General features: G+C 46.2%; 1 protein-coding gene across 1 annotated transcript in view; it reads left to right on the forward strand.

The window, feature by feature from the left end:
* STK36 (serine/threonine kinase 36) overlaps positions 1 to 13,653 on the forward strand; it is a 682,518-nt gene that overhangs the window by 463,689 nt on the left and 205,176 nt on the right. Inside the window, exon 19 of the mRNA XM_069651602.1 lies at positions 12,131 to 12,194. Coding sequence (XP_069507703.1) covers positions 12,131 to 12,194 — 64 coding nt within the window. The remainder of the gene's footprint in view (positions 1 to 12,130; positions 12,195 to 13,653) is intronic.

Consider the following 13,653-nt stretch of genomic DNA (forward strand, 5'->3'; position numbering starts at 1 on the left):
GAGGCGGCCGTTGGGTAGCCTGAAAATGAGCTGGGTGTCATCAGCATAGCACTGAAAGTTGGGACAGAGAGTGGCGATGTGGTGGGCAAAGAGTGCCAGGTGGTTTTTAGTCATAATGTCGACAACAAAAATGTCGACAGTCAAAATTTCGAAAAAAAAGTCGAAAAAAAAAATTTCGACTTTTTTTTTCAATGCATTTTTTTTTTAAATGGGGGGGTTCCCCCCCCCAACCCCCCTTTTTAAATTTTTTTTTTAATTTTTCCCTTTTTTTTAACTCCCGAACCCCTAAAATAAATATATAATTTAAAAAAACGAAAGTCGACATTTTTTTTCTCGAAATGATGACTGCCCACCGTGCCAGGTATTGGTTGAACAGCCAGGGAGAGAGGTTAGATCGCTGGGGGACACCACAGGTAGAGAAAAAGATGTCAGAGAGTAAGGACCCAAGTTGGACCTGGCAGGGTCGGTCGGAGAGGAAAGAAGTCAGCCACGCCATAGCCAGGCCAGTGATACCCAGGTTGTCACGGAGACGGTTGAGAAGAATGGCATGATTGACAGTGTCAAAGGCAGAAGAGAGATCAAGTAGGATAAGAATGCAAGGGGTGTTAGAGTCGAGGTTGGAGAGCAGGTCTTCACGGATGTTCAGGAGAGCAGTTTCCGTGCTTCTGGCAGCTCTGAAGCCAGACTAATGGTCATGAAGACAACCAACAGATTCAGTGTGGAGATTGAGTTGGGAGATGGCCAGTTCCTCCAGGAGCTTGCCCAGGAAGGGAGTAATGGAGATTGAGCGATAGTTAGCCAGGCAGGAGGGGTCGGCAGAGGGTTTCTTAAGAAGAGGGTGCACAAGGGAGTGCTTCAGGGGGAAGTGAAGACTCCAGTGGCGAAGGAGTGCTTGCAGAAATCCTCCAGGGCAGGAGCTAGGGAGTCGACGTGATCCTTAATAGTTTTGGAGGAACAGGGGTCAACCTGTTTTGACAAGACTTTCATAGTTCAGACTTGTCTAGAAACCTCGTCTGGAGAGAAAAGGGGAAAGGTAGAGAAGGAGGGGGGAGGGGTGGCAGCAGAAGGGCCAGAGGAAGAGCAAGGAATAGCGGGAAGGGGGTGAGAGGAGGAGAGTGAGGACAGGATGTCCTGAGTTTTAGAAATGAAGTGAGAGGCCAATGCCGTGCAGAGGGCCTGGGAAGGGACAGGAGAGGTAGAGACTGCGGCACGATTGGCTAGTTCCTTGCAGATTTTAAAGAGTTCAGCCGAGTTGTTAGATGCCGCAGAGACGCGGCCTTGGATATGAGCTCTCTTCTTGGTGAGGACGGAGAGCTGGTATTGCCTATGCAGCAGGCGGCAGGCCAGTTTGTCAGAGGATGAACTTGAAGCACGCCATTTCCTCTCGGCGACCCTGCACTTACGTTTTAGGCTGACGAGGTCTGAGTCGTACAAGGAGTTGCACTTGGCTTTGAGAAACTTCCACATTCCAAAGAAGAATGGAGGTCTGAGACCCATCTTGGACTTGAGAAACTTGAAAAAGTTCCTCAGGAAGGACAAGTTCAAGATGGTCACTCTTTCTCAGATCCTTCAGGATCTCCAACTTCAAGACTGGTTGGTATCATTGGACCTTCAGGATGCTTACTTTCATGTGCCAATCCATCTGAAGCACAGAAAGTACCTGAGGTTCGCGATTGGCAACTCTCACTATCAGTTTCGAGTTCTGCCATTCGGGTTGACCTCCGCCCCAAGAGTTTTCACCAAGTTGATGGTGGTAGTGGCAGCGAGTCTCAGAAGAGGGGGGGGATTCACGTCTACCCCTATTTGGACGATTGGATGATCAGGGAACCTTCTCCAGAACAAGCACAGGATCATCCATCCAAGACTTGCCACTTCCTTCACAACTAGGGTTTTCTCTGAATTTAAAAAAGTCAAACATGATACCATCACAGAAGCTCCAGTTTATAGAAGCAGTCTTGGATACTTGATCGGGCAAAGCCTCGCCTCCCGAAGAGAGAGCTCACCACATTCTGCAGATGGTGACTAAATTCCAGAATGCCCAGTATCTACCGGCCTTCGATTTTCTTAGGTTGCTCAGCCTCATGGCATCCTGCATTCTTCTGGTGCCAGAAGCCAGATTGAGGATGAGGTCCCTTCAATGGGCCCTCAGGACTCAATGGTCCCAATTTTCAGGGGAAATGACAGATCTTTTACAAGTTCCAACCAGGGTAGCACAGGATCTACAATGGTGGGCTTGCAAGAAACATATCCTCAAGGGAGAATCTTTTTGGCAACCATGGCCGGAGATAACAGTAGTAACGGACGCCTCACTCACGGGGTGGGGAGCTCACACCAACGAGTTGACAATCAGCGGTCGTTGGTCTCCATCGGAGTCCAGACTGCACATCAACCTATTAGAGCTGAGGGCGATCAGACTAGCTCTGAAGGCCTTCCTGCCCTCTGTACAGGGAAAGAATGTCCTGATAATGACGGACAACACAGTGGCCATATACTACCTCAACAAGAGAGGAGGAGTAGGGTCACTGCCACTGTGCAAGGAGGCAATGCAGCTCTGATTCTGGGCAAAACAAGAAGGGATCTCTCTATCTGCCATTCACCTAGCAGGAGAGCAAAAAAACAGCGGCCGATGCTTTGAGCAGCCAGAGTTCAGTCTCCCACGAGTGGGAACTAGCTCAGGAAGTCCTTCAAGAGATCTTCACCCTTTGGGGAACCCCTCAAGTGGATCTGTTCGCGACCAATGTCAACAGGAAGTGCAAACTGTACTGCTCAAGGGAATTTCCCCCAAGAGGAGCTCTAGGAGACGCATTCGTAGTGAAGTGGGAGTTTCCTCTGCTATATGCATTCCCTCCAGTCCCTGTGATCCCTCAGGTAATCAGGAGGTTGAGAAAGTTCACGAAAACCATGATCCCAATTGCCCCGGATTGGGCCAGGAGAACGTGGTACCCGGACCTTCTCGACATGTCCATCTGCCCTCAAATACGTCTTCCAAAAAGAGAGGATCTTCTCTCGCAAGTGGGAGGTCACGTTCTCCATCCAGAGGTCAACACACTCAACCTTCACGCATGGCTTCTGAGAGGTTGAGATACAAAGATTGGGACCTTCCGGATGATGTTATGGAGATTTTGCCGGTATCGTTCGAACAAGTTCAGTAACTGGTGCAGGGATAAGAATGTGGATCCCTTTGAATGTGATATTCCAATGGTATTATCTTTCCTGTTACATTTCGCTAATCTGGGGCTCCAGGTTAAGACCATAAAAGGATACGTAGCAGCGCTATCTATCTTCAAGTGCTCTTCAGAAGAAAAATCTTATTTTAAGATACCTTTAATAATACAATTTCTAAAAGGTTTAAACAATGTTTTTCCACCAATACCTTTTCAAGTTCCTGTGTGGGATTTAAATGTGGTACTTACATTCCTGACGTGTGCACCATTTGAGCCTTTACATTCTTGCCCGTTAAGGCTTCTTATGTTAAAAACTATACTTCTAATTGCATTGACATCAGCCCGCAGAGTAAGTGAATTGCAGGCAGTTTCGAGTGGTCCTCCTCACACCATCTTTCATAAAGACAAAATTGTCCTTCGAGTCAAACCCTTTTTTCTACCAAAAATAGTTTCAGACTTTCATCTGTCACAGAAAATAATGCTACCTGTGTTCTACCCTCCTCCTCACACAAGTAAGGAATAGGAAAGACTGCATAGGCTAGATCCCAGAAGGGCTCTTAGCTTTTACATCTCAAGATTGTCAAAAATACGTCAGTGTGAACAACTATTTGTGGGATACACTGGTCGTAAATTAGGACTAGCTGTAACCAAACAAACATTATGCAGATGGATAATCTTGGCCATAACAGAGTGTTATAGGCTAGCTGGAAAAGATCCCCCTGAGGCTTTAAGAGCTCATTCAACTAGGGGCATAGCAACTTCAGCAGCACTTAAGAGGGGTGTCCCTGTACAAGTTTAGTTTCTTTATTTGTACCGCGTGCCGAACCCCGGGGTAACCGAGCGCCGGAGACTTGGAGACAGTTACAACATGGCAAAAATATACAATACAGTGTAGTAGACCAGGTTACAAGATGGTCGACAAGGACAAGTGGATAAGTACATTAAGCAGAATTTTTGTTGGCAAGCTATGTTACAAGACATTTGTGCAGCAGCCACATGGTTATCCATGCATACTTTCATTAAACATTATGCTTTGGACTCCACTACCTCTCAGGGAGGTCTATTTGCCAAATCTGTACTACATTCAGTACATGACTAAAAAGACACCCGTACTCCCGCCAATAGAAAACTGCTTTGGGAGTCTATCTAAGATGAGGAATATGTGGGAGGACACAATCCATTCGAAGAACAAGTTACTTACCAACTGTAACGTTCTTTCGATTGGATGTTCCTCCCACGTATTCCTTATCGACCCTCCCATCCTACCCCACAGTACAGTTTACGTGGTTTACACTCTAAATTCTTTTAGGGCTTGGGTCAATAAGAGGCACGCCTTTGTTTATAATACATGGGCTCTGATACACGAAAAAACAGAACTGAAGCCAATGGGCACGCTCGAGGCAATTATACTACGGATGACGTCACTCGACGGAGGCCGCCGAGGGACATCGACGTCGCCGCCGAGGGACATCGACGTCACCGCCTCGAGTGGAGCGCTCTCTGCTGGAGAGAGGAACATTTTTCCAAGGCAAAACCTAAAGGTAAGGATATATCTAAGATGAGGAATACGTGGGAGGAACATCCAATTGAAAGAACGTTACAGTTGGTAAGTAACTTGTTCTTCTTCACCTTGATTTGGAGACATATTATTTTGTAAATAACATGTGTTAATGTGTAGGCATAAAATATTACCTGTAATTTACAAATTGAAAATTGTGTTTTGATTTACTCTTTTCTAATTAAAAAGTCTGATTTTTTTTGATAAACGTTTGACTGTATGTTCAGTTACATTGGTGTGCAGCGTATGGGAGTGTCTCAAGTGGTAGACACTTTTTGTATCATACCTCTCCGGGGCTATCAACATGCCGGGATGCCCTAACAAATTTTCCACTTTTGGAGGGGGCACAGGGCTGTGGCTGGCTGGCTCATGTAAAAAAAGGTACTCTACATGTGGTATATGAGAATTCTTTGGGACAATATTATGCATTGCTGAAAGTTCTCCAAAGCAGCCCTCAAAGCAAATGCTAGAAGGAAATCTCTGGGTCAGCTGGAATTGAAACAAGCTTCTTTACAGTATGCATCAGAGTGTTTCTCGAGCGTAATAACAGGGAATTTAATGCGCTTTTTGGACGAAATCCATCCTGCCTATGAGCGTTGTTTGTTCGCATGAGAATGGGGATTTTGCACACTGCTTTGTTCACTCGATCATGGTCAAATATGAGATCTGGTCTCTGCCCACTGTGCGGTTCTGCTGTTGAAACCCTAACACCCTTCATGTTAATTTGCAACATTACTCTTAATTTTAGGCATTTGTACCTGAAACCTCAATTTAAAAAATGAAACGTTCGTACCATTAATAAAGCCATGCAACTGCTAATGTGCTCCACGGAAAGGAGTGTGGTCTTTGCAACCGCAAGGTATGCGCACCGTGCCTGGCTATTGAGGCGAGGATTTATGGGAATAGTTTTTACTAGAGGCTGCAAGCCTGCTCTCCTCAAAAATGTGACACTCAATGACAATACATAACCCCGGAAATGGAAGGTATTTATTTGTTTGCTTGTTCAGTGCTTATACAATTAGAATATACTGTTTCAAAGCGCCCACAGGGCAGGGAGTGAGGGTAGGAAATACATTACAACAATACAACACCACATTTAAGAGCAGAGAAGGAAAAAGGGAGGGAGACAAACCTACTATGCCTTGTGAGTATTCGGAACGTGAAAGTGCAGAAAGGAAGAGTGTAAGTGCTGGGGAATCCGAGCCTGTGGGTGAGCCATGGACTAAGTGCTAGGAATGGGCCGTGGGAGGTGCAAGTGTGAGTCTCCAGAGCGGAGTGTGTGCAAATGTAAAGTGCAGTGGACAGACAGGAGCCTGGGAAGAATTGAGAATTGGTGTGGGAGGTCAAGGCCCCAAAGATGCAGAAGGGCCAAGGACACTGATTCAGCGACTGTGGGATTAGCAGAGGAGAGAAGGAGCTTCCGGAATTTGAGAGGATCCGGCTCAAGGCGCAGGGGGTGGGGGTGGCTATTCCAAAGGAGGGAGCCGGCAGAGGAGAGTGAGCGACCCCCTGTTCTCTGTTTAGTAAAACGCTTTACGCACAAAGAGTTGGTGTCGGAGAAGAAAAGTGGTCTAGAGGGCGAGTATTTAGTGAGATAAAGTTGAAGATAGTGTGGTCCCTGGGCCAAGACAGCCTTGTGGATGATGCAGAGGGATTTGAATTTAATCTGTGCAGCAACCGGGAGCCAGTGAAGACTTTTTAGTGCAGGAGAGATGCAGTCCTTGGGCTTAAAGCCAAGATAAGTCTCACTGTCCTATTCTGGATAAGCTGGAAGGGTTGCAGAGTGGAAGAAGGAAGATTCAGGAGGAGGCTGTTATAGTAGTCAAGTCTAGAGAGAACCAGGGCTTGAGCCTCTGAGGGAAAGTGAGAAAAGGTAGAATTCCTTTGAGAAGTAAGGGCTGATAGTTGGACTTCTTGGCAATGTCCTCAGTGTGAGGGAGGAAGGAAAAAGAGGAGTTGAAGATGACTCCAAGGTTTCTGGCTTCAGTTAAAGGCGCGGGGCAGCCCAAGGAGGAAGGCCAGAGTGAAGGGAAGGAGGGAGGAGCAGAGGTCCCAATGGGAAGGATCTCAGTTTTACAGGCGTTGAGGCAGAGCTCATTGGAGGCGCACCAGGGCTGGATGAAAGATGGTCAGTCGGGGATGATGGAGGGTGCAAGAGGATCAGCAGGGAGTCTGAAGAAGAGCTGTGTGTCGTCTGCATAACACTGGAAGTTGGAGAGGAAAGAGGAGATGAGGCGTGTGAGGAGTGCAAGGTAGATGTTGAAAGGCCTGGGGCAGAGTATAGAGCCCTGGGGGACGCCAGAGGTGGAGATGGAAGTAGGAGAGGAGAAGGGACACAGGATGACTTGGGAAGAGCGGTTAGTGAGGAAATAGGACAGCCAATCCAGTTCCCGTTCCGAGATACCAAGTGTATCGTGGAGCCTTTGTATGAGGATGGAATGGTTAACTGTGTCAAATGCAGAGGTGAGATCGAGAAGGATAAGGACAGTTGGGGAGTTGGAGTCCAGAGATGCGAGGTATTAACTTGTTTTTAATATGTATTCTTTCTTTTTTATCCTGCTCTTAAATTAATGTGTTAAAAGTATTTCTGTGAACTCAATTGAGCAAACTAACCGGATGAGCGAAGGACACACCCATCTGGTGGGGTGAGGAGGGGATCAGGAGGGGGAATTTATGTTGTTAATGTTCAATACAATATCAAAACAAATAAAAAAGACTTTAAAAAAACGTATTTCTGTAAATCTGTCTTTTACTAGTGCTAATGGTTTTTATGCTGAATAAAGCTTTGTAATTGAATATGTGGTGCTATGAGAGAAGATATCACATATTTTGTTTATTTGTGACTGGCTGAAAGATCTACGGATCAAATATCTTAAACCGTTGCTTTTACTGCACATCGAAAGAGGCCAACCAATTTGTTAAAATTTCTCTCGACATGGTTGTAGTCCATTGCATGGATGAGAAAACGCCTCTTGGCAGCATTTTAGATCTTACTCTGTTCACACTTCTTTTGGTGTTCTTTTCTTTCTTTACTGAAAGAAGTTTTAACCATATAATGGTCTTTTTATAGCATAAGCGGCTGAAGGTTTTAATGCTTTTTAACTATATGTAGTACTTATTGATTGTTGTGGAGTCAAGGGCAATGATCATGTTTTATTTTTGTGTTGTATATTGGATTAATGGAGTCACAAATGTTATGCATTGTATTTGTTTGTATGTAAATTGTCCTGATGAGTTTAAAGTCGAATGAAGGATTGATTAATTATACTTTTCAGGTAGGTTTAATATGTGATTGGACGATGCCAGTGGTTGCGACTCAGAGTTCCAAAAATGTAAGGAAATTTAGGGTAAATAACTTGCTCGATCCTACTACAATAGGATAGGTCTATGAGAGGATCCTTGACCAACCCTCCACCGATCAAGGTCAGGAAAGAGAGAGATAGGGACAGGACTTTATGCTCATGAAATCCTATGGAGGATGGGGGGAAAGAAATGGCTGTGTTAACTTACACCCCCTTTCTCCGATTTGTCCAGAGACCAATGTGGGATTTAGTTTTGTCAGTGGCGGTGCTGGAATTTCAGTCAGTGGGCAACAGGCGATCATCAATGGATGAACAAAGGAACAGGTCGTGCACAGCTTCTGTTGATGCAAGAAGGCTGAAAATGCAGGAGCCAGCGTTTTGTAGTACAAGCTGAAGGATCTTCACGTTCCGAGAATGCACTCAAAACAGTCAAAACTCCAGTGAGGTAACCTGTGAGGGAGCTGGTCAGTCCACATATTGGTCCAGGGATACTTCTGAAGGTACAGATTCACGAGCAGGGGTTGAGACTGGTTGTTCCCACCGGTCCTGCGGTCAAGGCACGGACTATGGTTTTCCTGAGATCGGGCAGATGAGCAGGACTTCACTGGGAATTCAATGGAGTTTGTGCTGGTTCAGCTGCAGGGGTAGACAACGGCCAGATTTGGACTGGAAAATTGCACAGGTCCACCAATGGGAAGGATCTACACCATTCAAACTGGAAGCAGCTGTCCAATCTTGGATAGCCAGTGGCTACTACAACTTCCCAGCAACAGACATTCGGGCACCTGGATATGGACTATGACCAGACAGTTCCATCCTCCACATCCAGGCTCACAGACTCTTAGCCTGCGAAAGCAGCAGCTTTACCCTGGGCAAGGCATTCCATATCAGGCAATTCCGGCATGGAGAGGGCAGAAAGAAGGCCAAAGAACAAAATAGCCAAAAGAAAGGTAAAACTCTCGTGACACAGTCCTCCTGAAGCGCTAGCCGCACTTAGTAGCCATTTGCAGTAAATGCAAATGTGTATGAGTGAATAAATATACGCATGGAACAAAGAAATCTGCTGCCAGCAGCCCATCCTGGCTGTATTGCAACTGTAACCAAAAAAGTTTACAAGACAAAAAGTTTTAAGGACCCAAAGTATCCTAACCACACTTTACTGTATGGTGATGTGTGCAGTTTGGTGGTATCTCAGCAGTAAATCCGCCAAGATAAAACAAACTGTAATACCGTTGCCACCACTTGGGTCCGGCAGTATTAAAAGACAGATTACAAGTGGTGGTTTTGGCGTTAGTCCCCGTTTCATTGGAGTCCATAGTACTAGGTGGAGGATTTGGGCAGAATTAGCACAATGGTAATTCCGCCAGCGGTAATTCTGCTGAAATTTGGCGGAAACGTGGCAGATTTACCTTCAGCTCATAGCTGGAGGTGAATCCTCCAACTTACAGCCAAACTCATAGTTGGGTGGTGCAGTAATGCGGTAGTATACAGTTTTACTGCTGCGTTTTACTACGCTGCCCAGTTTATGAGGCCCATAGTCTCTCAGTACTGATAGTTTTAGGAGCTGACCAGTTACACCATAAGAGTTATCAAAACATGCAAGAGAAGTAAAGCACAAGGCTTTAGATGCCTCCAAAAGTCAGGACCAGAGTAAAAACAAAGCAAAAAAAAATGGTGTCCTATAGGAAAGCAGCAAACGGAAAATCTTTCCTAACTGTCCCACTGAAATCAATGGAAGGAAACTTGCAAAGAGAACCATCTTTACTAGCAGCACCTAATCCAACAAACCTTGGTTTTCAGAATAGCCTCCAGGCTTTCAGGAAGAGCCTTGCAGGTGCCTATCTGATCTAGGGACAGTTTGGGAAATAGATGAGTTTAATGTGCGAGAATGCCCTTTGTGTCTTTTAGCACTGTGACGTTCCAAAGGAGACAGCTGTTTATTTTGGTCCCAATCATCTTTTGCCCATAGCCGAGGCCTTGGGAAGTGTATCTGTCAGGCTACTGGGGCTATGAGCCTCTGGGGTCGGGGGGGCAGGAGAGGGGGGGTCAACGATTCTAGCAGCTCTCATGGAACCCAGACAAACTGCAGCAACCACACACTTGGGGCAGAGAAGTCCCAATTGACCCTGAACTCTCCCGGTGACCCTAACTTGACTGGGTTGCACTTTCGAGACTCAAAACATTCTAATTTTCTATTCAGCAATGAACCTTCCCATTAGTACTGCAAATCCCTTTACTTGCTCAGCAAATTAGATGGATCTATTTTGAGTAATACATATTATATAACCTGCATAGAATATTAAACCACCCTGCTTCTCTCAAGAGAGTTTAGCCTTTGCTTCTGCATCATATTTACTACTAGAAGAGTACGGGGTATTTGACTAGATGCAAACACACTTTTTTGAAATTGTGGTTTCAAATGTTGTTATAAAGGGGAATTGCTGCTGCATGTATAGTTTGAGGAAACCCCTCTTTCACATACTTTCTGAGAGTCCCCTCAATTCTTTGCTCGTCTTCAATGGTGTTCTATTTTCCCCAGTGAACCCCACCTAGGCCTCGCTGGGAATGCAACTCTTATCTGTATGTGGACCTTTTGGGACCCTTATGCACACCTAAGTTGGGGGCTACCTCAAAAAAAGCCCTTTAGACTCCTTGGGTCAGTACTCTGTTTGGTGGCAGTGTACTTTAAAAGGGAAACTAAATCTGGCGGTGTAAGTCAGAGAAATGCAAAGGGCATGAGAAGAAAGAACAGCAGGTAATAATTGTACCTAACGGAGCAATCCGTCACCTTGGAACTAACTTGCACCAGCCTGTGATGCCTATAGCAGACTAGGAACTAAAACGAGGAATTACCCTAAAGCGTGATTTTGGAGCAAGCGTATCTGTATCAGGCAAGAGAATCAATGTTGGTGAAGGGCCAAACATGGGACCATGAGTACTTCTAAGAGCCAGCGAATCAGATGTCTATACGACACATGGCTTCATGTTTGCAATGTGAACAGATTGCAGAGGTCATGTATTCAGTGTGCCTGCAAGTTTAACCTCAGGCTGAAAAGGAGTATGAAGCAGGTGCCCTTCAAACCAGAAACAAACTGCAAAATGAAGCCAGGCACTATTCTGTTCAGCGCCACAAAGAATGGGGTAGAACTGCAGTTGCTAGAACGCTGGGCTCCAGAGGCAGGGGGGCCCATGGGTGCAATCAGCAATCATAATCTGCAATAGGCACTGATTACTGAACTTCCTGAACATCGTTTTTGCATGATTTGAGGGAAAGAATGATTGCAAAGACCGATCTGGAGTTTAGTTCTGAAATTCATCAGGGGAGTAAGTACATCAGATGAGTAGCATGCCATGAATAAGATGCTGAAGCCGGAACCAAGATACGCCTTTGGAAGTGGCAATTTTCCTTGGCCACAAAGAGGAAAGGACTATCAAGTACCAGAATACACCATTCCGTCCCTGCAAGATCCATAGCTGGATTGCAGAACGGAGTACATACCAGAATTCATCACGGAGGTTTGTAAATTCATGTCAGGACATTTGTACAGTGCGGAAGCACAACAGATCCACGCAGGACCCTCAGGCTCCTCCTGGTGGCAAGATAAGACATTTGTCATCAGTGCATCAAATTGTTCATAGAATGTATGAAGTACCTATTAGATGTGGATCCCAGATTGTACCTCTGCAGCCTTCCCAAGCTGTTGGTTTAAGTCTGATATAATCTTCCAAATTTGTAAGCAATTGCGCCAGGGTAAGAAAACTTCTGAATCTGGCATTGTACAGACTCTGCTAGCATCATGATTGCTGCGGTGCAATCCTCAGAAAATGTGTGCTGAAGGCTTTGTCATTGGGACTACTGAGCATGAAGTGCTGTATAGTGCAATGCTTTTTTTGTAATTTTAAAACACTGTAGGTCGTGTGTGCATTTTGAGCGGCCCTTTTTGTATGTTTTTGTGAATGGATTGGGCCTTTTGGCTAAGGCATTTGGGAATGGCTGATGCTACAAAGCCTTGGCTGGTGTCTGTCGCAACGATTGCAGTCTGTCTAGAAAAATCCCTGTGCTGTCTGGCATCCCTGTTTAGGTCTCTGTTTGGTTTCTTTTTTAGGCTGGAACAGGTGGCACCACTGATCAGTGCTCTCTTTACAGAGTCCTCTGTTGTCTCCCTAGTGGTGAGTATGGCTATGTACCACCTCCTCTTCTCTACTCTAGTGATGTCTGCACTCCTTCCTTTAGTGCCTTCTTCCTGAGCCACTTGCTGTGTCTGCTAACCCCAAGTGATGTCCGAGAGTCTACAAATATGAACATCTAAACAGATCCCTGAATGGTCCCTGAATGTCTTCAGTCCTGCAGCTAATATTTATTTATTGTATTTATTTTACATTTGTATGGCGTCTATACAGCACAAAGTGTTTCCAGGCGCAACAAGACAAAGAGGGAGGATGGGGGGGGGGAACAGAGGAGAATACACCGACAATGGTCCTACTAGGCCTAGTGACATTCGGATCATGCAAGTTCAGTATAAAAGTACAGGGGGAGTGGGAAGGGTGGGGGAGAGGGTGGAGAGGGAGAAGTGCTGGAAGGAGTGGACTCTGGGCTGAGCAAGTGCTAAAGGGTGCCTGGGAGGGCAAGTGCCAGGGTGTGTGGGGAACCAGGGGGTACGGGCAAGTGCGAGGGCTGGGGTGGAATGGCCTCAGAAGGCTGGTCAGGGAAGGATTATGCCTGAGGGCAAGTGCTGGAAGGAAGGGATGCGGGGGAGGACTTGTTGAAGGAAGGCCTGTGACCGCAGTAAAACACATAAGGGAACCAGTCGCAGCATCAGGAGGAAACTAGCAGGGGAGGGGAAGAGGAGAAAGGGAAGGCCTTGAGGAGCTTCTGGAACTTAAGGAGATCTGGCTCAAGACGGAGAGGGGCAGGGAGGCAGTTCCAAAGGGAGGCTCACGCTGAAGCGAGGGATCCTCCCTGCCCCCCACCCCCAGGCCCCTCCCTCTGCTTGGAAAAATGTCTGATCTGCAGAGAGTTGGAACTAAAGGACCGAAGGACTCTAGACGGGAGGTATTTAGGGGCAGAGAGTTGGATGTAGCGATGTGAAGGCCCTAGAAGGTCTTGTGGCTGATGCAAAGGGTCTTGAGATTGATCCTTGCGACCACAGGGAGCCAGTGGAGAGATTTTATGGCTGGAGAGATGTGGTCCATGGGCTTGAAGCCAAGGATAATTCTTGCAGTCCTATTTTGGATTAGTTGAAGCGGGCGAAGGGAGGAGGGAGGTACATTTAGGAAGGGGATGTTAAAGTAGTGAAGCGTTCAGAGAACAAGAGCTCTAAAGACATGGAGTTTCTGGGGGAAAGTGAGAAAATGGAGAAGGCCTCTAAGGAGGTGAAGCTGATAGTGGGCCTTCTTGGCAAGGTCAGTGATATAAGGAGAGGGAGGAGTCGAAGATGACGCCCACGTTTTTAGCCTCACACGAGGTTGATGGGAGCGGGGGCCAAGGAGGGCAGCCAGAGTGTATTTTCAGAGTACCCACTCCTCAGAGCTGTTCACTTTTTTCAGACTCCTGTTGATGTCCCAACAGTAACTACTCTCTTCCATGACCCCTGATTTTCCTCTTGAAGTCCTTGCTAATGTCTGTGCT

The sequence above is a fragment of the Ambystoma mexicanum genome, chromosome 3p, assembly GCF_040938575.1.
Source record: "Ambystoma mexicanum isolate Mex_15411 chromosome 3p, UKY_AmexF1_1, whole genome shotgun sequence".
Taxonomy (NCBI): Eukaryota; Metazoa; Chordata; class Amphibia; order Caudata; family Ambystomatidae; genus Ambystoma; species Ambystoma mexicanum.